The following is a 23,705-nucleotide window of genomic DNA, read 5'->3' on the forward strand; positions in this document are numbered from 1 at the left end:
CATTTGTTTGGTCTTTAAGAGATGCCAGTTTCAGTTTCCAGCATTTTCAGGTAGAACTGGGAAAGCCTTCTGTCTGCAACCTTGGAGCGCTGCTTCCAGTCAGTTTACACTGGGACTGAGCAATTTATGGCCTCTGAATGTTGCAGATGACAATTGCCATCCGCTATAGCCAGCACAGGCAAACAGGGATGACGGGTTTTGAAGTCCACTGAGTTCTGTAAGGACATCTTCCAGAAGTTGCCCACCTGTAGTGCGATCAATACTGAACTAAATGACCAATGTCCCAACTGGATTTGCTTTTTATGGGCATCATGGGAACTTAGTGTACGAGGCCAGAATCTTAGGCGAAGCAAAGGAGCTGTGTTCACATTCTGTTCTCTTTTGCTGCATTCCAGCGCTTAAGAAATGAATTGGATGGAGAAAAACTAACCTAAGGATGTCTTGTCAATCAGTTGAGGACTGCTTTTGAAGTTCTTTGCTGGAGTCTGTGATCTGTGCTTTGTTTCTGAGCGTTGGCAGCAGGCCCTTCGTAAACACAGTCTGGGGTTTGGCATAGAGAAGGCTCCTTGGATGTGACTACTCTCTTCTCTTTCCTGCACCCCTGCTGCTCTCTCTCTTTGATGTGCAATAAACAGCCGGGTTTGTTGGATTCCCATTTCAGTGGGTACCTTGGCGAGTGAAGAGAGCTGAGCGTTAGACTTGGCTGGTCAGATCAAAGGCTTTTTCCCAAAGAGAAAAGAGGGAAACAGAGACACTGGACCTTTGAAAACATGTGGACATCTGGTATCTGTTCTGCTGAGTTGTGGAGATGCGGCACTCTCTCCTGATCTGCATTACGTTTTAATAGGCTGCAGGGATCTGGAGAGAGGGAAGTTTAAAAAGAAGAAAGGAAAGGTCTTTGTGGGCTGGTGGCCAGTGTTTGTATAGCAGGGACTGTAGAGGAATTGTCTACCCAGCAAGGAGGACGACAACAAGGACTGAAGGTGCAGAGGGACAGCTATAGCACAAAGGTTAGGAGAAAAGGAATTTTCAATCTCAGAGGAGGGAAATGGCAAACCCCTTCTGAACAAATCTTGGCAAGAGACACCCAAAATAGGTTTGCATAAGGGTCAAAATACATCAGAAAAGAAAGGCGCACATTACCTTGCCAAGAAAACACTGGAGTAGTTCATGTTTGGTGGATAAATATTACTTAGATAAGGACTTAAGCACCGCTGGTTAGGCAACAGTTCAATGCCTGCACTGCAGCCACTCACCCACAAACCATAAGGTTGCGAGTTCAATACCAGCCAAGGGCTCAAGCTGGACTCAGGCTTTATATCCTTCTGAGGTTCCTAAAATGAGTCCCCAGCTTGTTGTAAACCGCCTTAGATGGTATGAAGCAGTATATAAACGAAGTTGCTGTTGCATTGGCTTAGAGATCGTGTATCGGTTGTAGAGAGATCTTGTAGCACCTTTGAGAGTAAGGTCCAAAAAACATACTGCAGAATTGATCTAGTTTGGGGCCGCTTTATTAACTGCCCTGGCTCAGTGCTAGGGAATTCTGGGAACAGTAGTTTGTTTTTTGAGGCATTGAGAGAGCAAGAGCTCTGGTGCCACAATAAACTAAAATTGCCAGGGTTTTCTAGCACTGAGTGGGGTATCAATAGCATGATGAATAAGATTATTTCTGCAGGGTGTTTTGGACCGAACTGAAAGAAATGGGCAGTGCAAGATTTCGTAGACTAAAGTCTACTTCTTCAAATGCATTTCCTTCTTTCAGCAAGTCTCAAAAGGTGCTACAAGAGCTCTCTACAACTGACCCTACAGACTGACATGGCCATATCTTTGAATTCTACCACTTGGATAATGTCTATGTGAGAGCCATCTGGTGTAATGGTTTCAGTGTTGGACTAGGGCTCTGGAGACCTGGGTTCGAATCCTGGCTCAGCCATGAAATCCATTGGTTGACTTTGGGCAATAAGTCACACTCTCTCAGCCTCAATGGAAGGCAATGCCAAACCTCCTCTGAATAAATGAAACCCCATCATAGTCACCATAAGTCAGAAACGACTTGAAAACAAACAACAACGACAACAAGTAACGTTTTGGCCCAATCTTTATTATTGCAAGCCGCCTTGAGTCCCACTGTAGGAGAAAGGCGGCATATAAGTACTTAAAACATAAAGAGCCAGGAATTCTGGGAGCTGAAGTCCCAAACATCCAGAGGACAGAAGCTGGGGCCACTCAAAAGACCCTCAAGACGAGAATAACGACGAACACCCACTTCCGGGTCGAACTTCGGTCCGGACAGGAGTACTTCCGGTCGGGCGTTCTCCTTGGCATCCAGGTTGCTCCTACTCCTGAAAAAAACGACTTCCGGTCCTGGCAAGGGAACTTCCGGTGGCGGGCGAGATCCAAGAAACTCTCCTCGCGCCTGTGTTCCATCCACTTCCGGTGCTGGCTTCAGTCCTGGCAAAGGAACTTCCGGTGATGCGGAGGTTGGAGCGTTCGCGAGCGACAATCCGAGAGACTCCTCCCACTCCTGTGTGGCACCCACTTCCGGTTGTGGCTTCACTCCTGGCAGGAGCACTTCCGGAGGAGGCGTTATCCGTTGTGGAGCCACATCCGGGCGGCGTTTCCGGGTCCCTTTGTCTAGTCCGGCCTTCCTCCCCTTCGGCGCCTCCTCCTCCTCAGGTGGGTCCCTCAGGCGGCCTTTGCGGGGCTCTTCGGGGCTGCTCTCCTTGCTCCGCTCCCGGGGAGGGAAGCCAGGCCCCCGAAGCCCCTCAGCGCCTCTCTTCGCCGCTCTCTGCGTCCGTTGGCGGCGGCCGTTGAGGACCGAACCAAGTGGGCCCTGCATTGAGGGGGAAGGGGGCAGCCCTGCTCCCAAACCCCGGCCTTTGGGGCTCCTGAAAGGGCTGTGTCACTTGCCTAGGTTGCGCTCTTAATATTCGGAGCCTCTCTGGGAGAAAAGCAGGATGCAGATAAATATAATATAATGTATAATAATAATAATAATAATAATAATAATAATTATATAATATGATGCCAATATAAATAATGTATAATATAATTATAATATGAGGCCATATAAGATATAAACAATGCAAATGTAATGTAACGTGATGTTAACATATAATATATAATGATGATAATAAATATAATAAATGCCAATATAATATAATGTATATATAATGCCCGCATAGTAGTATATGCCAATATAATGCAAAATATAATGTCAATGTAAGGTAATTTTAATGCCAGTATGATTATATGTAACACAATGTCAGTGTAATATAATATAATGCCAATATAGCTGGGTACTCATCTGTGATGATGATGATGATGATGAAGAGATATGGTGAGGCTTAGTGGGGGAGAAAAGGAGGCCCCAGTTTAGGCTGTGTGTATGATACTGTGATTTATAGGTACCAGTTTTAATTTTGCTTGTTTGTTTGCCACAACGAGTTGCCGTTACGTTCGTAATATAGGAATTGGGGATTTATGAGGAACATGAGTATAGAAAAACATGGCCAAGCAATCTTGTTTGGGTGGGTTTTTCCTCTCGGGAACTCTTCCTAAAGGAAGGACCAGTCCTCCAGGTGTATGACAACCCAGCCTCCCCTCCTGCCTTCCCAGCCTCCTGAGGAATCTTAGCCTCAGGACACAAACACTTGCCTTTGTTGATCTGCTTTAACTCTCTCTCCTAAAGGTAGCCTAAGAGTCCTTGCTGCTTCTTGGGCAGCTGTGAGGGAGTTGTTTTGCCACTGAATGGGAATTTGGGTTGCACCTTGGGGCCCTGGAAATTTGCCATTGCCAGTTATTGAGCAGCATCCATATTTTATCTGAGGGAGGCTTACTTGTCGGTGTGGTGCTTGACAGCTCACCTGAAAGGGATCTTCTTTCCCTTACTCTTTATGCTGTTTTCCTTCATGGGGATATCGCTGTGACTTATGTCTGTCCTTTTACAAACGTGTTTTTAGAAAAGGAATCCTTCAGAATGGCACAGTTCAAGCGCCAAAAGCAACTGAGAGCCAGCAATCTTCAGGGAGCCCGGTCGTTCTCAGGTTGGTCGAACACAAGGGTGAAAAAGTTCGCCTACGCTCCTCCTGCGATGTAGCCTCAGCCTGTGTAGATGTGTTTGTGTGGATGAGGACAGGAGGAGGCATTTTCTTCCTCCCAAGTTCCTGGTGGATAAATGGTTTATCTTAACCGATTCTTGACTAGACTGTAAGTGCCTGCCTCTTGTATTATACTTGTTCAGATGGCCATATTTTATGTGTTCCCTCAAGGCCAGACTTCATACTTACTGTTAAGCTGACATCTCAAAACTGAGACCATCTCAGTTGCCCACACAAGTAAATGTGGGTCCAGTGGATAGTATGTGGGATATAGTTAATACTTATCTGCATGTTTTCTAGTCTGATCCCAGTACAGTATAGCCCTTTCATGCTTGTACTGAAAAGAGGGCTATGGAGTCGTGTTAATTAATAAACATAGGCCGGTTACAGACTGCCAAAATAAAGCTGCTTTGGGTCTCTTTGGAGGTATGCTATTTAAATGACGCATGGGTCCTAAGAGTCTGGAGGTCGCGCCAAAGCCACACTCCATTCCTAAGCACTGGAGTGCAGCTTTGGTGCAGCTTCCAGATTCTTAGGATGCATGCATCATTTAAACAGCATACCTCCAAAGAGACCCAAAGCAGCTTTATTTTGGCAGTCTGTAGCAGGCTATGGTTATCAAATTCTGTTACTCAATAAACTATATAGACAGGGTTATTTAAAAAGGATGGTGCAGAAATAAAGCTTACAGGCCTTTGGTTTTGCGCCATTCTTTCTGAATCACCCTGTACGTTTTCTTCTAGTATTAAAATTCTGCAACTAATATTTAATCTCTTTATAGTTTTGTCCAGAGAATAACATGGTATTTCTTTTTTGTCATTAGGAACCCAGCCAGCCTCTTTACTGGGACCAGCACCTGGCCTATTAAATCCTCCTATCTCAGCAGATATCATTCAGGCGGCACGTCATCTCCAGGTCTGTGGATATAGACTTTCTTTCGTCGGTTTCTTAGCTACTAGATAGTGGCAATTTGGTATCCTTGCATTTTCTTTCTGTTTAGGGAACATAGGTTAAATAATTCAAGTCTTGCTGTGTTTGGGGTGGCTACCTCTCTCAGACTTTGCTAAGAAGCAGAGCAGCAGTTCACATTCTGTCTGAGTTTGAATCTCAGCCAGAGGTCAGGTGAAGGCTGCTCAGTTCTCTGTTGGCTCCTCTGATGCCTGAGGCATGTGGCTTTGAACTCCTATGCCTCTGATGAAACTGGAGCCTCACGTGTGGTGGCAGTTTGACTCAAAGCCATTGCGGGAGGGGCTAGAAAGATATGTAAGACAGCAAGTATGTTTGTGGATGTGTGGGCAGCTTTCTTTCCTGGAACATCAAATCTGACATACCATCAATAAATTGTATACAAATGGATCTTGAAGCGCCTTTGAGACTAACTGAAACAGAAGTCGGTATCATGAGCTTTCGTAGACGTGAGCCTTGCGAAAGCTCATGCTACCAACCTCTCTGTTTTCAAGATCCCTTTGCATACAGATTTTCCAGACTAACACTGTTATGTCGTTGAATGAATAAATGATGCCATTAATGCATAGTAATTCAGCTGGCACAATTCCATTTGCAGCCCTTAAAGTTTGCGTGTGCAGTATGAAAGCTAGAAATTTGCAATTAAGTCCAAAAACGTGAGGAGAAACATAGATTCTTATTTGAGTGTCAGTGAGTAGATAAACTAGGGCAGAAATATATCCCCTCTTAGACTTAGTAGGCCTGGTATTCTTTTGTGTTACAGGAGCAAGCCTCATGTTGAAATGCATCATATGATATGATAGAAGTCCTTTATCTGTATGTGTATGTCCTATTTGCCCTGTTTTTGCATGGGTTGTCCACTTTTGCAAAGTGGACAACCTCTTTCAGGTTGTCCACTTTGTAATGATCCGGAGTTCTGTATCACATCAAACAAAGGAGGGTCCTGGTCATAATATTTTAAGATAGCTTTTCATTTTCCAGTGTTATTAGGCACGAAAGACAAGGCAACAAAGTATTGATTCTGGAGATAAATTGTGTGTAGTTTGGACTTTAACTAGTTAGTGCAGTTCCAGCTGTTGAATCCAATATTAAAGAGAGGAGGTGCGGATTCTATCAGTTAGGGATCATTAAATAGCTGATTCCTTGTTGAATAGGTGAAAGAGCTTGAGAATAGTCAAGGATTAGGTTGATCTCATCTTAAGAAACTATGAATGGTGCAGAGCCTCAGTGGCTGACAAAAATAGAAAATTAGATGGTGGCTTGTACATAGGTCACATCTCCCTTGTGTAATCACTGTACCTGTTGACTGAGCTTGGGGACATGATGTGCAGGGTACCAGATGTGTATTGCTGGCACTGAGATTGGACCTATCATCATGTTGTTATAGTGATTTATTACCCCTGGGCCTTTGCTTTTCAGGGGGGAGAGAAGCAACGAGTTTTTACTGGTATTGTCACCAGTCTCCACGATTACTTTGGAGTGGTGGATGATGAAGTTTTCTTCCAGTTAAGGTGAGTAAGGATCTGCTGGGATACTACCCAAGACAGAAGTAGTTCATATGGGGCTATTTGTGACATTGCACTACACCATTAATACTCAGACATTATACCCTTGGGACCCCCCTTTACATCTACATGTGGATGTTGCGCCTCCTGACTTGACGTAGTATATGAACAAAAATATTTTGTTTATCAAGGGGCTAAACAGACCGCCCCTTTGGAGCGGCATCCCATTGCCCACCAGATAGGGGCCACGGCAACTACATGCCATGACAGCACTAAGAGGAGTCATTTGGTGGGTAATTGAAGAAATGTGTATCTGAGAACTTGGAGAGCTGCAGCCCAGGAGAATAGGTAAAAAGCAAGTAAAAGCAGCTTCATTTGTTCCTAGTGAAATAGGACAAGAAGTTGATGTTTTCTGCTGTGCATGTAGACTAGAATGAAACCAAAATTGCTTACCTTTGAGCCACTTACCTTCTATTACAAACTACAGATGTCTGTTGAAAGCTGAGCACCAATAAAACCATTGCAATTTTTTCCCTGTCTCTCTAGTATTGTCAAAGGTCGTATTCCACAGATTGGTGAAAAAGTCCTGGTGAAAGCTGTTTATAATCCTAACCAGTCAGTGCCATGGAATGCCTTGAAGGTCCAAACATTGTCAAATCAGGTACCACAGAGTTCTGTTCTTTCAAATATTTAAGGAAAATGCCTTGATTTACTTTTCTTCTTCATGAGATTTTTGGAGTACTACAGATTTTTGGGAGGTGGATGTGGGGAATGATTGTATGTTGATTTTCCCAAGCAGAATGCATTCTGGACTAAATAATGATTATCATCTTGATATCAAGTTCACAGTGTAGCTTTTTAGAAGCTGCTGATGCATACCAAGTAGAAGGCAGTGGTGTAATGGCTTGGTATGTGTGTTTCTGACATACCCAGCCAAATCATTTCTTGCTTGGGCAGTTTTACATTCCTTGAAACCATACATTCTGGTAGTATTTTGGCAAACATGTGTGCCCCTCCCATTCGTCCAGTTTTGCAGCTTGGTTGGCTTAATTGGCATTGGGGGAAACTGATATTTCACTGCTGACTCCTTATTGATCAATTGCTCTCATAACCCTCTGATGGCCATTATATGAGCTCTGGATTCTTAAATCTGGGGACATGGAAGATAAGAACTGACTTTCAAATGTTAATAACATCTGTTTTTCTTCTGTAGCCTCTTCTGAAGCCCCCCACGCCTCTGCTCCATGTGGCTTCTTTGGGACAGAAGCAAGGCATCTTGGGAGCCCAGCCTCAGCTGCTGTTTCAGCCTCACCGAATCCCACCACTCTTTCCACAGAAGCGTAAGTGCTCTTGCACATTGTTTTGGGGGACTGCATGTTTCTTAGAGGAAAAGAGAGATGGTAGAGAAGTAGATAACCTGGAATGTGAGAGACACTGCATGTGAACTGAAGTGGACACATATCCCTTTTGGAAACAACCAAGGGGTGGGGTGGAGGAGCAGAGGAGGAAACATGAGACAGTTCCACTTGGGTGGCCTGGATCAGAAAAACACCTTTCTTCCCTGGGCCATGAGACAGTTGCATTCTTAGCAAATCAGGGCTGGCAGGAGCTGTGATGCTACCCTGTGGACATTCACTGTATGGGACCTATAATGTACTATGCGAGGAATTTACTATTTTGATTTTCATCATGAGATTAATAGTGTATATGTCAGAATTAGCTGATGACAGTGATGATCCTGAGTGAAGTTGGTACCAACATGGGGGTGTTTGAAATAAATAGAAATAAGACTGTGTTTCTTCTCCAGCAATGAGCCTCTTCCAGACATCTCCGTCACTCCACTTGGGGCATCTTGGGAGATATGCTGGTCGGGGTCCAAAAGGCAGGCAAGACACAGGCAGATGGTAAGCACTTATACTAGGTTGTATTGCTATATTAGTTGGTCATCTTGCCTGTTTGCATGTTGAATGGGGGACTTCTGCTGTAACAAGCAGCACAGACAATTTAATTGGCTTAGTCAATCTCAATCATAGCACGAGTGATCAGTACAATCCACCTTTGCGGGATTGCACTCATTGCAAGTCCCATGTAACCTTTTGGAAAGTGGTGCTATTTAGTCATCTGTCAAATCATAATTCAGGTAACAGAGTTTAGCATACATACTGCTTGTCTTTCTTTTCTTTTTTACTATTCTACTCACAAAAGAGAAAGCAAACTATCAAATAAAAATATCAAAAAACATTCATAGTCAGCATAAAAGTCCATTCTGTTTCAATAGGAAAGAGAGAGAGAGAAGATTTTATACATTTTATGTTTACTTCCCCCTTACATCTTTTTATATATTGGGTAGAATTCAGCTTGGGATATATGTGCTTGTATGTATCCTTTAAGCACATGGATCTGATTTTTTGGGCATTTTGAAGGTTGGTGTTCCCATCCTTGCAGTGTCCAAAGCCTCCCTCCCAGCTTACTTTAAATCTCTGAATGTGCCGCATACAGATTTTCCAGGCTGCACTGTGAACAGACAGAATCAGAGAAGCATCTAGTAATCTGCCCTCCCGCTGTTGGAGGCACGATGTTTACAGAAGTGCTGAGACCTCTGAGGGAACCCAGTGCTGATGTCCTCGTTGTGTGTCTGGCTATGGGGTGGGGGTAGTTAGATCATGTCTGATCCTGCCTGCTCTCTTTGAAGCACAGAATACCTATATGAAGTGGATTTGGGTACTGTTAAGAGAAGCTGCTCAGAAGGTCTAGCATTTCAGTACTAATGCAGCCATGACCATCTGTAACAAAATTGCTATCCTGATATCTTCTATGCTGCCCTTTTAGGGATGATTTTGATTCCAAGAAGCGGAAGCAGAAGGGGAATGAGCCATGGGGAGTGAAAAAGCCACGGCATGAGCCACCCCAGTACCGGGTCCAATTGGCTTGTTATTCTCTGAACAGGTAAGAAGAAGAGACCTGGGTGAGGGGGTTCTTGGGAGGAAAGAATGAATTGGACTCTGTTTGCATGATCAGCAATAGCCTTGGCAGAAAGGTGGTGTATATCAGCGTGAGAGTATTGTTTATTAGTAATAGAGTGCAGACAGTGTGTGTTTTTAAAAAGCCCCTGCCATAAGGGACATTCTACAGTCTATAATTTAACAGAGTAGAATCAAGAGATGGTGGGGGAAGTCAAGGTATAGCAAAATGGGAGTAAGAGTATGCATTTATTTCAACTACATGTGCCTTTAGACTTAATAGTAGAGCAGATTTTCTGATCTCTGCCTTTACAACAGTCACAGCTCCTACTTACAATGCCTAGTAGACATTTTGGCTGGTGATAACGGGAGTTGTATCTAGCCCATCTGAAGGGTCCAGATTTGGGAGAGGTAGAGTATAGTATGTTAACAAGCAAATTTGTCTCTGTAAAAGACAGTCTGGCTATATTATCAAGCTGACATAGTAAATACAGTACAATAGTATTATTTGCTAGAGTCAGAGAAAACAGTATTGGAACTGGTTGATCAGTACAGGTTTAAATTCTGCTTATTCTGCATTTGAATTAATGGAACATCCCCCCCCCCCAAGAATGGAGGAACATGATATATGATGACAAAAGCCTTGAATTCCCCATGGGCAGGCAACACATGTCTTGTCTTTGTCGGATTGTCTTTATAAAGTCTGGTTTTGGTAGCATCTGTTTTGTATTTTGTCAGCCCCTTCTGTGATGCAATGGAAATCTTAAGGCGTTACTGTAGTATCCAGTTACCCAAGGAGTTCTATGATGTCCGTCTCTCCTGGTTGGATACCTTCCCGCTCACCCAGCCTTTGACCCTTCGGCACCCTAGCCGTATCCAGCTGGCCAGTCCTGCTGAAGAAGCACCTCAGGCTGATGAGAGCCCCACGCAGGATTCTCAGCCAGAGGACACCAACTCAGCTTTCAGTGCTAAGGTGAAGTGCTTGATGACCATCGTGTTATTGCAAACAAAAGGAGGGATGAACCAGCAACTGTACATGTAGGGGTTGAAAATGAGGTAGTACAAAATAGTTCTAATTAACTTGAGCCAGGCTTGAAGTCAAGTTTTCCTTCTTCTTTATTGGACTTCACTTCCTCTCTTACGCTACCACAGGAGTGGACAATTTGTTTCCCTCCAGATGGACTGTATTTCCTATCATACCTCACCACACACAATGGCAGTTAGTGTCAAGGGGCATTGCAGTGTTACAACCTCTGGAAGGCCATAAAGCTCCCACCTCTGTTCTGCTAACACTGCATTCCATCATATGTGTGGAAGACTTAATTTTTCCTCAGATATAACTAAAGTTGAGCATTTCCTTGGACTTGTGACCCAAGCTGTGTACATGACAGCACAGCTTCTGCTATGATTGCTGAGGATGGATGATCAACCTCTTCTCTTATGTGGATGGTGGAAGATTTACAAGGAGCTGACAGAGCAACACATTCTACTATACCAGATCTCTGTGCTTTTTAAACCGCCACCCCACCTCTCCCAATTCTGAAGTATGGGTCATGATCAATAACAATATTTGCAAACTATCTTACTGCAACTTCCAGAATCCTTCAGCCAGCTCAACAAGTGCCATGGTAGTTGAGAGATTCTAGAAGTTGTAGTCCAAAATAGTAACTTATCCAAAGGTGCATAAATAAGGCGTTTGGAGATCATTATAGCTGTACTCATTGATCCACTCTGTCCACTCTTACCTACTTTAATGGGCAGTGGGTCTCCAAAGTCTGAGTCTGAAGGCTTTTTCTGTTTGAGAGGGTGGGGATTGATCTTGGAGCTTTCTGCATGCTAAACAGCTTCCTTACTATTAAGCTGTATTTCCCTCCCCAATGTAGGTCTTGCTTTTGTCTTCTCCGGGCATAGAAGAATTCTACCGCAATTGCTTGCTATATATTGACGATCCCAGTGACCAGAGGGAGAGTCCTGAACACCCAGCAAAACAAATTAAGGTGAGAATCCCAAGGTTCAGGAGAGGGCAGCATAGATTAATGCCAGTGTTAAATTTGAGCAATTCTGTAAGAATTAGGGGAGCCTAGTCTGTCTAAACAACTGGAAGCAAGTCTCGTTCATGTCTAGATCAAATAAGGGGGTCAGGACACAGCCTACCATGGCACTACCTTTCCACAGACCCAAGTAATTGGTGGGAGAGACCATGCAAGATCCATGGGCAATGCAGACGCCTATTTATAGAAAGCTCCAGCTTGAGTCTCTTCTCTACACTCATCCCAAGATCCAAGTGTGTGACTAGATAATGTGTTAAGGAGACATGGATTTGTTTTTCTTCCCATAGTTCTTGCTGGGAAAGAAAGCAGATGAAGCGGTGCTGATAGGAGGAGAGTGGTCCCCATCTCTGGATGGTCCTGATCCGGCAACAAACCCCATGGTTTTGATTCGCACAGCCATTCGTTGCACGAAGGCGCAGATAGGTTTGGACTTGACCGGCTGCACAAAATGGTAAGTGTTCCTTTTCTGATGCTGATGCACCTTGGCTACTTTTTTCACTGAGATAAGAACCACTGGACCTAAACAAGGAGATACTCATCCCTTATTCTTTGCCTGCCCTGTGTCTGCCTGTGTCCATTCTATTTATCTATGGCCTTTTCAGATAATATACCCAAGATGGTTTATATAAAAACAGATAGGGTGAGAACGCTAAAACAATAAGCCAGCACCTTCCGTCTAGTCCTGATTAGTTGCCCTCTTCTTCAGATCCTGTAATTTGGGACAACTAAATTAATAAACATTTGTTCTGAGTTTAGACGAGAGTGTAGTTGCTGAGATTAAACCTCAGGTAACTTTAATAGTGAATGGAATAGATGTGACATTTAGCTTAAAAATTTTGTGTGGCTTGCGGTTTCCATCATGATGTCTCCATTCCTTAACTATTTTGTTGTTGTTCTTGATACTGACATTTTATATTTTTAAGTGAGCTTCCTTGGGTATCAAATAGAGGCAGATTATAAATCCTAAAAGAAAACTGGATGTTGGCTGGGGATGATAGGGATCACAGCTTGACATATTTGACAGTGCCATGTTGAGGAAAACCGGATTAACCAGTACAGATATACAGAATCTTCACAGCCTTGAGATTGCTTTGCCAAAATACAGTACATACACCAGGAAAAAAATCTGTGACACCTTATGTATTAGCCAGGTTATTGTGAGTACCTCTGGATTAGAATCCCAGTCGTGTAACTTAATATCATAATAATTATTTTAGTCTTAAAGATGCCACAGGATTCACTGTATGTGTCATTTCTTTGAAGTTTCAGAAATCTAGTGGCATGCCACTCCTTCATTATCTTAACCACTAGGTGGCTGCCTTTTGTAATTAGATTCACATTAGCAAGCATGTCTGTTGCCTTGTGTTTTAATTTTGTATATGCAATTCAAGAAAAGCGTGCCAGCTATGTTCAGGAATGCACTGTTAGAATCTAAAGGAGAGAGTGCTTGAAACCTCAGTGTATTTATCACACACCTACAGGACTCAGTTGGATCAGTCTGACAAGGCCACTTTGAGAATACTTGCTTTACAAAACTTAAATGGGGAGTGTATGGAATTCTGAGGCTAGAAGAGTAAATTATATGATGAAATTAAAATTCAGTTAGTAGTAATAAAAGATGGATTTAAAAAAAACCCCACAATTAGGCAGTGTTTTCATTATTACCAGCTAAAATATGACAAAAGCATGTCCTTGAGGACTCTTTGACAGGTCAGATGGTGCAAAGCCAGAAGAAAGCCCGATAGAAAGAAAATCAACTCATTTGATGTGTAGTGCCAGAGAGGAGTACTGGTAACAAACAAATCGGTCCTTGAACAGATCAAGCCTGAACTCTCCCTGGTAGCCAAGATGACTACATTGGGGTTGTTATACTTCGGCCACATCTTGAGAAGGCCTGACTCACTAGAAAATACTATAATGCCAGGAAAGTTGGAGGGTAGTAGAAAGAGAGGATGTCCACATACCAGGTGGACAGATTGATCAAGGAGGCCATAGTCCTGAACCTGCAGGAGCTGAGCAGAGCTGTCGAGGATGGGGGCTTGGAGATCTCATGTTTGTGGGGTAGCCATGAATCAAAGTTGACTCAGAGACAATTAACAACAACACCACACCATTTTAGATCTGTTGAAGTTTCGAAAGACAGCTCCATGTAGAGTATGCTGTTGTAATTGTGAAGGGATGTACTCAGGGCATGTGTCGCCACAGTATGCATCGCTACTTTCTCTCACCTATGGAGGCAGAAAATTCTTGACCCAACCATAGGAGAGCAAGTGCCTTCTCTCCAGATTGGAAGCACTACTGCAGAGAGCAGGAGAAGAAGCTATGTATATGGAGATGGTTACCATTGCCACAATGGCTGGGGTTAATGTAGCTGCCTGGGCACAGGGTTTTTTACAGTTTATGTTTTGGTTCCCAGTGCCCAGTTTGCCGAAATGAGTGTCTTACTGGGGCTTGGAGATCTGCTTCCAAGCAAAACCCCTTTGCATCTCCATCCTAACCAAGAACTGTGTGTTTCTGGCTCCTTGCAGCTCTGGTGGATGCTTTTCCACGTGAGTTCTTGGGAGCCAGCAAAGACTTCACAAATTCAGACTCCCAGCGAATCAACAGTAAGGAAACAAGCCGGAACTTGGAGCACATTGGTTTGGTTGGTAGCGGCATCGCTATATATAGATTCCTTGCACTGGGTAACCATGGCAACTGATCTTATTTTGCTTAAACCTGGCAGCACATGTGACTTGTTTGGGAAGCAACAGATGAGGGAAGAAGGGAGCTTCTGGGCCCCTGATGCTTTGCCACTTGTTGAGCGTAGTCTTGCCTCGGGAATGCTTGTTCCCTAGAAACGCGCTCCTTCTGTTCTGTAGTGCTAAGGGAAGCCAAACTATTTGGAGGAGAATTCCAAGGCTGGGGCACCAAAGTGGATGGGACTGGAAAAATGAATATCTGAAGGCCATGACTGTAGGACTGTTTTAGGTCAAGCAGTATAGACAGCTGTGCTTGTGTTCATTGATTGTTAGATTCTGTGGATGGAATTGGTGATGGACCAGTTTGGGACTGGTAGGCTTTTGGGCCAATTGCTTGTCATCTTGCCTGGGGAGTAGAACTGCTCCGTAGAGTTATAGGTATCTAAAGGGATTTCAATATGTTCATGGAGCATAAGGCTGCTAGTTCTGATGGCTATTCATTCCCTCCAGAATTAAGGCAGCTTGCTTTAAAAGGCTGTTTGATGGAAGGGTGCTGTTGTGCTCATGCCCTGTTTATGGGCTTTCCAGAGGTCACTAGTAGCCAACTCTGCTGGATCTGATAGGATTTTTGTCTGATTCTACATTGCTGATATGACGGACCTCAAGAGAAGAAAGCAGCTCTTCATACAGTCTGTTACCCAGCTTTATCAGAATTCTGGTGGCACTGCACCCCTAACTACACAGTGCAGTACATATTTTTCAGTGGCTCACATCTTTGTTTTGCTGCCTAATTCTCTCTCCAATTCTTGCACATTAGGTTCCGGTTTGCTGAGTTCAGATATCTATGTGAGGGAAACCCATCACACCAAGAGAAGACTGTGGTCTTCCTGCCAGATATCTGGAGCTGTATGCCATCTCTTGAAGAATGGGAAGCCTTATACAAACAGAAAGCACAAAAGGCTCCTCCTCCTCCTCTGCCCCCAGAAGAGACAACAACAATGGTAAGAACAAGATAGAATTGAATAGAAAGTTTTACTTGAGCACAGAAGGATCAATGGACCCTGGCAACCTATCATATGATGGCTAGAACTGAGGGGATCTTGCCCCTCATCTCCCACTTCTTATTGATACCAGAAGTCATTTTTGCTACCTAGTTGATATGAACGATTTTAAGTGGATCATTGGGAAATAGTATTCACTTTGCTTTTAGATTGAAATGACTCATTAATCTTGGATCATGAGGATGGACTTTTTCTCAGATAGAGGTCACTTTTGTTGTTGCTGCATGCTTTCTTTTCATAATGATGGTGACCCTAAGGCAAACCTGTCACAGGGTTTTCTTGGCAGGTTTGGCTTAGAGGAAGTTTGTCTCTGCCTTTTTCTGAGGTTGAGAGCATGTGACTTGCTCCAGGTTTCTCTGGGTTTCCGCAGCTGAGAAGGGTTATGAACCCTTCCCTCTAGAGTTATAGTCAGCACTCAAAACTACTAAGCCACACCGTCCCTCTTTGCTTCGGTTAGCGCAAACTAAAATGATTATGTTCCTCAACAGGATGATGAAACTGAACAGTCCTCTGAACCAGGTCCTGAACAGGAGATGGAAACCAGTGAACAGGAAGTAGACACAGCCGAACCTGCATCTGAGCCAGGTGTTGAGACCTCCACAGCTGAACCAGAGGCCCCAGCTCCTCCCCTAGAACCTGCCATTGTTGCTTATCCACCACCAGCTTTGCCAGGTGGTCAGCCTAGCTGCACCAACCTATCTCTTTATACCCTTCTGGAGTATAGAAGGCAGCGAGAGAAGCTCTCTTTTGAGGTAGGCCTCATTTTTCTGGGATTGGGCTAAATCTCCTCTCTGCCCTTTTGTCCAATTCACCACCATGTTGAGATTTGCCTATTGAGCTAGTGAACACTCATGGATAATCCAACTCAGTAACCTCTTTTTGCCATGAGAATTTAAAAAAATAAATAGAAATTAGCTTTGGAACACCTAATGACTGTAATGTTCCAGGAGAGCTTGGGTAAGGCAGCTGCTAAAAGAGGACCAAGCAAAACATACTGTAGACTGTGTTCTATGGACATTTCCCCAACACTATGTGGATTGCACATTTTGTCCTCATAAAGATTTTCATTTTTAAGGTTTGAGAATTCTTGTGCGTGTTTCTATCATGTATTTTTGTGAGTGATGTAGGCTTCAAGCTGTTGCCTGGCCTTTTGGTCACTGGTCTCTCTCCTGTTCTCTCTCCATCCTGAGGTGGCAGTGGTGACAGAGTTCTTCCAGGAGATGCTTCAACGGGATTTTGGCTACAAGCTCTACAAAGCATTACTGGCCCTGCCAGAGAAGGAGGAACCACTGGAGGCAAAGAATACTGAGGCTGAGAAAGCAACAGAATCAGAGAAGGAAGCTGAAAGTGAGCTCAGAGATGAGCCTCTTGAGAAACCTGAGGCAGAGGAAGCAACAGAGAGTAACCAGAAGGAATCCCAGGTGAGCTGACCTGCCTTCCTGGGCATTAGCATGGCCAAGTGGCCTCAGTTTGCTTGAGTGGTGGGGGTAAGTCTCTCCTTTCCCAAAACAGCTAACAGCATCTGGTGGCCTTTGAAAGCAGGCAGCATCCTGGTACCACAACTCCCAGGTGGCTTCACTTCTCTCCAGGACTAGCAAAACTTTTGAAAAACAAGATATATTTCAGATTAGCTGATTTCCATATATAACATTGATTGCAAAATTTTTGTGTTGTTCAGGGTGGTGGTTGCATGGCATACCCATATTCTTGTTGATGTGGTTTTCATTCCTGTAGAAGGAGGAGGCTGGAGATGCTGAGAAGAAGCCAGCAGGTCAGGATGGATCAAATTCAGCCAAGGAAGAGAAGGTCAGTGAGAATGTTAAATCAGAGCCAAAGGATTCTACAGATGACCTCTGTGACCTGAGCCTGGAGGATGACCTACTGCTGCTAAGAGATGAAGAGGAGGAAGATTTTGGTTGGTACTCTTAGAAATACAGCCATCTTACAGGGCAAAGTTTTAGGATGTAAGGGCGGCATCGGTGTGGGGGTGGGTGGCAGGAGGGTGGCAGTGATGTTACATGCAGGCAGGCCTTACCTAACTGCTGTTAAATCCAAATAGGGAAAGTCAGGGTTTCTGGGTCCCTTTCCCTGGCCTACTTTCTATTCTCAGACATGCCAAAGCTGCTTCTCCACTGTGTGACTTGCTGTGATGAATAAGGTGCTTTAGAAGATAGTGTACCAGGTATTCAAATCTCAAGTCAATGTGACTCTGAGGCTGGTGCTAAAAGGCTGCTGTTCTTAGCTCAGGAACTTGCTGATTGAGCCAGCAATCTTGACAAAGACAGAAGTGGGTTTATTTTTGCCAGCAGACTCAGTTTAGGAGCAGAGAAGCAAGCTGGTGCTCTTGACTTCAAATGGTGCCATGTCTCTACTCTTTAATTACCATTGCCAAAACCCTGGTTTATACCCATTTTAAATTTGGCTTTCAGTGGTAATCCCTGCATTTCTGCATAAACAGTTAGAGATTAGTATCTGAAGTAGGTTGTTCTGCCTTGCTCCCAGGTGTCAAACTGGAAGATGCTGAAGTGAGATCGGTGGCATCCAATCAATCAGAGATGGAGTTCTCCTCACTTCATGATGTGGTTAGTGTCTGACACCCTTCATTTTGAAGCTTGCTTTAGATTCTGGGAATTGTTTAGAGTCCACTTCAATATTTTGGTTGGATATTAATATTAGCCACCCTCAGAGCTTGTTATGCCTGACATAAATAAATACTGTGCTTCTGTGGCTTTGTCCCTAATTAATACAGTGCCATTTTGACATTCATTTGAAGAGACAGCAATCTTCTGCTGAAGGTTTAAAATTCTATATTGAGCCCATATTTTGGCAGGCAGATTGGTATGGTTTTATCTAGAATCCTTCACCATGGCTGCATATTTATTTTTGACCAAAACAGCCCATTTTGGGAGAAGGAAATGGAAAAAAGAGAAGCCAATCCTCATTTTGGGCATGAGGTACACATTCCTGGTTATCAGACTTCTCAGTTTGGGTGTTTCTTAATTTTTAAAAGTCTTATGTAGGAGTGATCCCAGTTGTATATCCACATCTTTTTTCATGCCTACCTGAATTGGAAATGTATGCCTTGGCAAGTTTGAGTTTGATTTTTTGCATCAGAATAGATGTTGGATGATAAGTGACACCTTGTTCAGGTGTTGTTCATCGCAACTTCTTCACCAAACGGGAACAGGGGAGTGCCTGCACATAATCATTTTCTTACATGGAAAGTGGCATGCCAATCTGAAAAGGAGACACTCCTGCTTATGTAGAGGCTATCCATGCAATTGAGAGTGCTGATTTCCCAATTCTCTTGCTTGTGTGGTCAGTTGCCATGTAAGCAGGAGCCTTTCCTCTTTGGGCATATCCTTACCCTTTGAGGAGAGCATTGATAGGGTTGAGGCTAGCATCCCTTTGCTCTTGAGTTGAAAATGGGTGCTGAGTAGTGCCTGATTCATGAGTTTATATTCATGTTGATCTCTGCTCCATAAAATTCTGGAACATAGTTTCTCAAATTTCTTTTCTAGGGTAAGAAAGAGACTATCTGGCTTCTTTATTAACATTTGGAGTTACACTCTTTTCCGTATTATCCATTTTAGGTATGCTCCTTCTGTGTCAGTCTCCATAGCTTGTTTGGCCCTCATTGCAGCCCCATTTTCTTTAGGCTAGTGACTGAAATACATTGATATCCTGGGTATAGTGTAGAGTTCCCCAGCAAGGGTGCTGAACTGTGGAGTCTGATCCTTCTTTACTATGGCCCAAATCAGCCCTTCCTATCACATTGTACTGATAAGTCCTGAGAGAATCTGCTACGTAGATATGAAGTCCTGACCTTGGAACTGCCCTTCAGGTTGTGTGTCTATGTGTCTTCACCAATGAAAGGGAATGAGATGGTCTGTGGATGGAACAAAAGTGGCATGTTGGCAGTTTGAGCAGCCTCTTCTTTTTCTTTGTAATTCTCCCTCCCTCCCCAAGTCCAGAGGGCTGGACCCAAGTGCCGTGTTACCGTTGGATGCCCTTCTTGCCTTCATTTACTTTGACTTGAATTGCTGCGGTTACCTGCATAGGAAGGATATGGAAAAACTCCTTCTCACCTTGGGCCTGCATCTCTGCAAAGAACAGGTGAGCGACAACACAATTTTGTTCCTCAGGTGGTGGTTGGTTTTTTTGAGGTTTGAATGCCTTGGAAGATTTCTAGTTAGCATTGAGTGCACGAGGATCTGTTTGCGGGCCTTTTCCAGTGCCATTCATGGAGGGGGGTGTCTCATCTGGTGGCAGGTGAAGCGCTTGGTGAACAGGGTGGTGACGCAGTTCGTGTGCCGCTACCGCAACCTCCACTACAGCCGGCAGGAAGGGACTGAGCCAGGCCCTGAGGAGGAGCCATTAGGTAGGTACCAAAGATGGGGTGGGAGGGGAGTATTCCACTGTATGGAGCTTCATGGATGGTATGGCCTTTGTGTTTTCCTTCTCAGCTAGGATCCTTCCAGCTTTGGCGTTATATGAAATTTAGCTGGCATCCCTCAATCATCATTTTCTGGTCTTCTTTACTCAGCTATATGCAATCTTGGTAGAGTCCCAGGATCTCCCTTCCTATATGCATTTGACTGTATACTTGTTGCTGTCCATCCAACTAGTAGCAAGATTCTGGATTCTTTGATGAGATTCAGAGCAGTTTCTTTTCACTGACTCTCAAAGAAGGCTTTGTTTTGGAACAGCAAAACTTCTTCGTGTGGCAGGAAGGAGGAGGTTTTGATGTCTCAACCTGCAATGGCAACTATTGAGAATCAATCCACAAAATGTTGCTCCATAATGTTTTTTAAAATTGTTTTTCTGTTTTCTTTCCCTCTATCTAGTCTCTGGGTTTCAAGGCCAACTGGACTAACTGTTGCCTTGTTTTTCCAGGGAACCTCACACTACTGCCTTCATCCTCTTCTGCTTCCAAGGTTCCTGCCAAGTCTGTTACAGAATCTCAGTCTGGTAACCTGGTTTTGTACAATGGGGCTGTCCTCAATGTAGGCAAACTGCTGGAAAAAGCAGAGCAGACAGAAAGTAGTCGTCTCTATCTGGAGAACAAAATCCACACACTGGAGCTCAAACTGGGTGAGCAACACATGGTCAGGCTTGCCCCATTGCCCTAAGAAGCTGCGTCAAGGCAGAATTTAAGTGCTTTAACTTCCCAATTGGTTGAGCCTCCCTAGAAAGTACATACAGAACACAGCTACCCAGTGGATAGCAGGACACTCAGGAGCTTTGTCATGAATGTACAAGCATGTTTGAAAAAGGAATTGGATGCAAGTGCTGAGTTTGTAATGAAGCAGTGGGTGGTTCATGAACTGGGGCTTGCCACTGATTTAAAGACAAATCTGCAAGTCTGTCTTTTGCTTGCTTTTGGCCATTTTCCTATGACTTACTGCCCAGGTGGTTGGGCTGAAGACAGCCTAGACTGACTTGATGGCAGGCAGTAGTTGAATCCATGTACTGTACAGTCCTTCAGTTGTAGGGATTCTGCCAGTACATAGGGCAACACCCTGGGCTCTTGCCCCCACATTGTTATTCCCACAATGGCTCTGTGAAACTTTGTTTACACTTACATTTAACTCCTCTCTTGGGTTTAAGGCAATGGGTGTTCAACCTTGGTTTGGTTGGGTACTTTGATGTCTGCACATTGTTTTACTGGCTTGAAGATTATTTTGTTCTGTTGCCCTTTCAGAAGAGACCCAGCTTCGTTTCTCAGCAACAGAGACTTCCAACAAGTCCCTAACATTGGAGGTGCAAGAGCTTCAGAAGCGCCTTGCTGAGATGGAGGAGCAGTCAAAAGTGAATGAGAGGCAAAAAAACAATTTTCAGAGGCTGCTGCAAGAGAATAAGAAGCGTTTGACTCCACTGCAACTGGAAATCCAGAAGATCATTGAGAAGGTAGGCAGAGGAGTCAAGGAGGATATTTTAGTTGCCCTGTTTCTGTCTGGGGTCATGACTGGTTTTTTCAGGCAAACCTATATATTAAGGTAGTGATGGCTTTGTAAACTAGGAATGCTAGTATTACTAAACACTGGGCTGCAGTGGTGTGACTGTTTTCTCCCCACTCTTGGATATTTTACTCTTAGAGGAAATTGGGGACAGCATCTTCATGGAAGAACCTTCTCTGTACTGGCTGATTGAATCTGATTTAAGCTTAAGTCATGGGACAGAATTTAGCTAAAAAGCACTTGTTTCACTGATTTCACCAGATGTGCACTGACCATGTCTAAATCTGGATCCAGTGTCTGTTGCGGTAGCAGTTTTTGTCTAAAGAACAACTTATCAAGAGTGTGCTGTTTGTTCCTTTGTGCACATAACTGGACATCAGTCTCACTGTCTTCAGTAAGAAATATTTCCAGGCAACTGTGCAGGCTTTGTAAACTGTAAAATACAAATTGGGCTTGCCCTCCCTGAATAGGAGTCTGAACTTGGTGGTATTGGGCTGTTGTTCTTAGCTCAGAGTTTAAAGTTGACCTTGTCTGCCCACAGAAGAGAAGCATGCTGAAAGACTGGGGAGTATGGAACTATTCTGTGATGGAATCATTTCTTACTGACTTGGGATTTTTTGGAAATGGAGAACATTGAAATACATGATTTCCCCACCTGTGTTCTTTGTCACAAGGCTGAATTGGGATGCTGTACTTATACAGTATCAAAGGAAGTCTGAGACAAGGATAAAACATACAACAGTGGCAGTGTCTTCCTGCAGACATGTGTCTGCTAGAATCCATGCTGTACTATTTCAGAGCTGCCTTTGATAGCCAAGGCTAAGTAGCGGTGTTTAATTTGTGTATATCATTTTTCACTTGATCTTTCCAAGACACATAGGTTCAGCTTTAGAATTAAGATGGATAAAGGGCAGAAATAAATGTAATGATAACTCCTCTTACTGTTTCTGTCACTTGTCTCTTCCAGACCAATAACTGCTTAGAAAAGAAGGATCCAGCACCAACGGCAGTTTCCAGCAATTGACATTCCCTGGAAGAGCAGCTCAGAAGGAAAGATCTACAGTATGTCCTGGTTTGATATTTTGGGCTGTGGATTAAGTGGTTGGGTGAAGCCTTTGAATCCTTCAACCCTTTCACTACCATCTCAAGGGCCAGAGCTGGGTTTTGTGCTAAACTTCCACTGTCACCACAGCCGCCACCAACACCACCACCTCAGGCTTGGGGAAGGGGCGCTGGGATTCACAGTTCATGTGCTGGAGCCACCATTATTGTTAAAAGGATGCCCATTAGGTAGGAATTTTGATGGTCTATTGTGTAAGTGGAGAAACTGCAGTTTAGGTATTCTCAGGCTGTCTGCTAGCAAGCAACAGAAGGAAGACTTGAACCCAGCACTGAGCCTGATGATGTTTTAAATGGACAACAGGTGCCAAGTGCTCCAAAGAGGCATGGCCTTCCTCTTTGGGTTGCATGGAGACTTCCCCCACCTCCTCAATCCTGCGTCCTCCATTTCTTTTCTCCAAGCTTTTCTAACCTCAAGCTTTTGCTCAAGGAGATGGCATTGTGCCTGCCTTTTGATTAGAAGGGGGTTTGGGAAGGCTGCAAAGGAAAACAACCAACTAAGCAGGACTGTAAACATCAGAATCAATACAGTAGGTCCTGCCTGTGCCCTCTTTGGAATGTGCATTCCATGCTGCAGGCTAGTTTATGGCCGGTGCTGTGGTATGTATCAGTTTACACCTTCACATATCCAGTACAGCATTTTGGCCCTTTCAGGAAAATACCATTTTGTTCTGTCTTGGCCAGTCTCAAATCACTCATTTGCCAGATGTAGCTTTAATGGCTCAGCCACCTGCTGTGTGTTTTGCTAGCCTTCAAATTTAAGTGAAAATCTTGGCCATTGGGTGTGGGTTTTGAGGGCCTTGGTCCTTAGTAGTAAGGTGGCTAGGATACATTTACCTTCCATTTTGGGGAAGTAGCAGAATCTGCTGGAGGGCTGCGATAGGTAGCCCCTTGGGTCCCTGTGGTAGTTTTTAGTGGAATAGCTGGTGGGCTTTTGCAAAAGCAGTGGTTGGCCTTGGGCCTTCATGCAGTATGTATTGGTTGCATCTGCCCTGGTCACCTGCTCTCCCACCTCAGGTGGTCTGTCACTTCTGGATGTGTTGCTTTTAGTCTGTAAATGTGGTAACAACTTGTATTTAACTGGCCAGGTTCCCTTTTATAAAAGTATCTTCCTCAACTGGAAACGTGTGCTGCCTCCTTTTGTGGTAAACTTTCGCACTCAACAAATATCCTGCTCCAGGTTGTTGTTACATAGCTGGGGAAGAGGAAGAAATGGGGCTAGGCAACTTTTTAATGGTTTATCTCAAGTTCTAGCTGCTGTAATAAGGAGTCTTCCTGATCCAAAAAAACAAACAAACGCTT

The 23,705-nt window shown here is 44.0% G+C and overlaps 1 protein-coding gene across 3 annotated transcripts; it reads left to right on the plus strand.

Moving 5' to 3' along the window:
* Positions 1-2,526: 2,526 nt before the first annotated feature.
* Positions 2,527-23,527, plus strand: CCAR2 (cell cycle and apoptosis regulator 2). Of its 3 annotated transcripts, none has more exons than XM_042471779.1 (21): positions 2,527-2,676; positions 3,963-4,046; positions 4,924-5,015; positions 6,486-6,577; positions 7,118-7,232; positions 7,785-7,911; positions 8,379-8,475; positions 9,401-9,517; positions 10,270-10,504; positions 11,415-11,528; positions 11,870-12,033; positions 15,081-15,264; positions 15,813-16,076; positions 16,515-16,745; positions 17,059-17,239; positions 17,827-17,906; positions 19,294-19,440; positions 19,597-19,705; positions 20,221-20,418; positions 21,029-21,234; positions 22,252-23,527. In XM_042471779.1, exons 2-21 carry the CDS (start codon positions 3,980-3,982, stop codon positions 22,306-22,308), a joined length of 2,877 nt encoding a protein of 958 aa, XP_042327713.1. In that variant the 5' UTR covers positions 2,527-2,676; positions 3,963-3,979; the 3' UTR covers positions 22,309-23,527. The 3 variants fall into 3 exon arrangements, with proteins under 3 accessions (XP_042327713.1, XP_042327715.1, XP_042327714.1); XM_042471781.1 differs by lacking the exon at positions 2,527-2,676 and adding an exon at positions 2,702-2,979; XM_042471780.1 differs by lacking the exon at positions 2,527-2,676 and adding an exon at positions 3,554-3,691.
* The last annotated feature ends 178 nt before the right edge of the window (positions 23,528-23,705 follow it).

This window comes from Sceloporus undulatus, chromosome 6 (assembly GCF_019175285.1).
Source record: "Sceloporus undulatus isolate JIND9_A2432 ecotype Alabama chromosome 6, SceUnd_v1.1, whole genome shotgun sequence".
Taxonomy (NCBI): domain Eukaryota; kingdom Metazoa; phylum Chordata; class Lepidosauria; order Squamata; family Phrynosomatidae; genus Sceloporus; species Sceloporus undulatus.

What these genes read in the sequence shown, in the direction of transcription:
- CCAR2 (XM_042471779.1), top strand. Translation starts at nt 3,980, where the DNA reads ATGGCACAGTTCAAGCGCCAAAAGCAACTGAGAGCCAGCAATCTTCAG. An exon ending in CCCTGAGGAGGAGCCATTAG is followed by an intron (nt 19,706 to 20,220) that starts GTAGGTACCAAA and finishes TTGTTTTTCCAG; the next exon opens with GGAACCTCACACTACTGCCT. An exon ending in TCCAGAAGATCATTGAGAAG is followed by an intron (nt 21,235 to 22,251) that starts GTAGGCAGAGGA and finishes TGTCTCTTCCAG; the next exon opens with ACCAATAACTGCTTAGAAAA.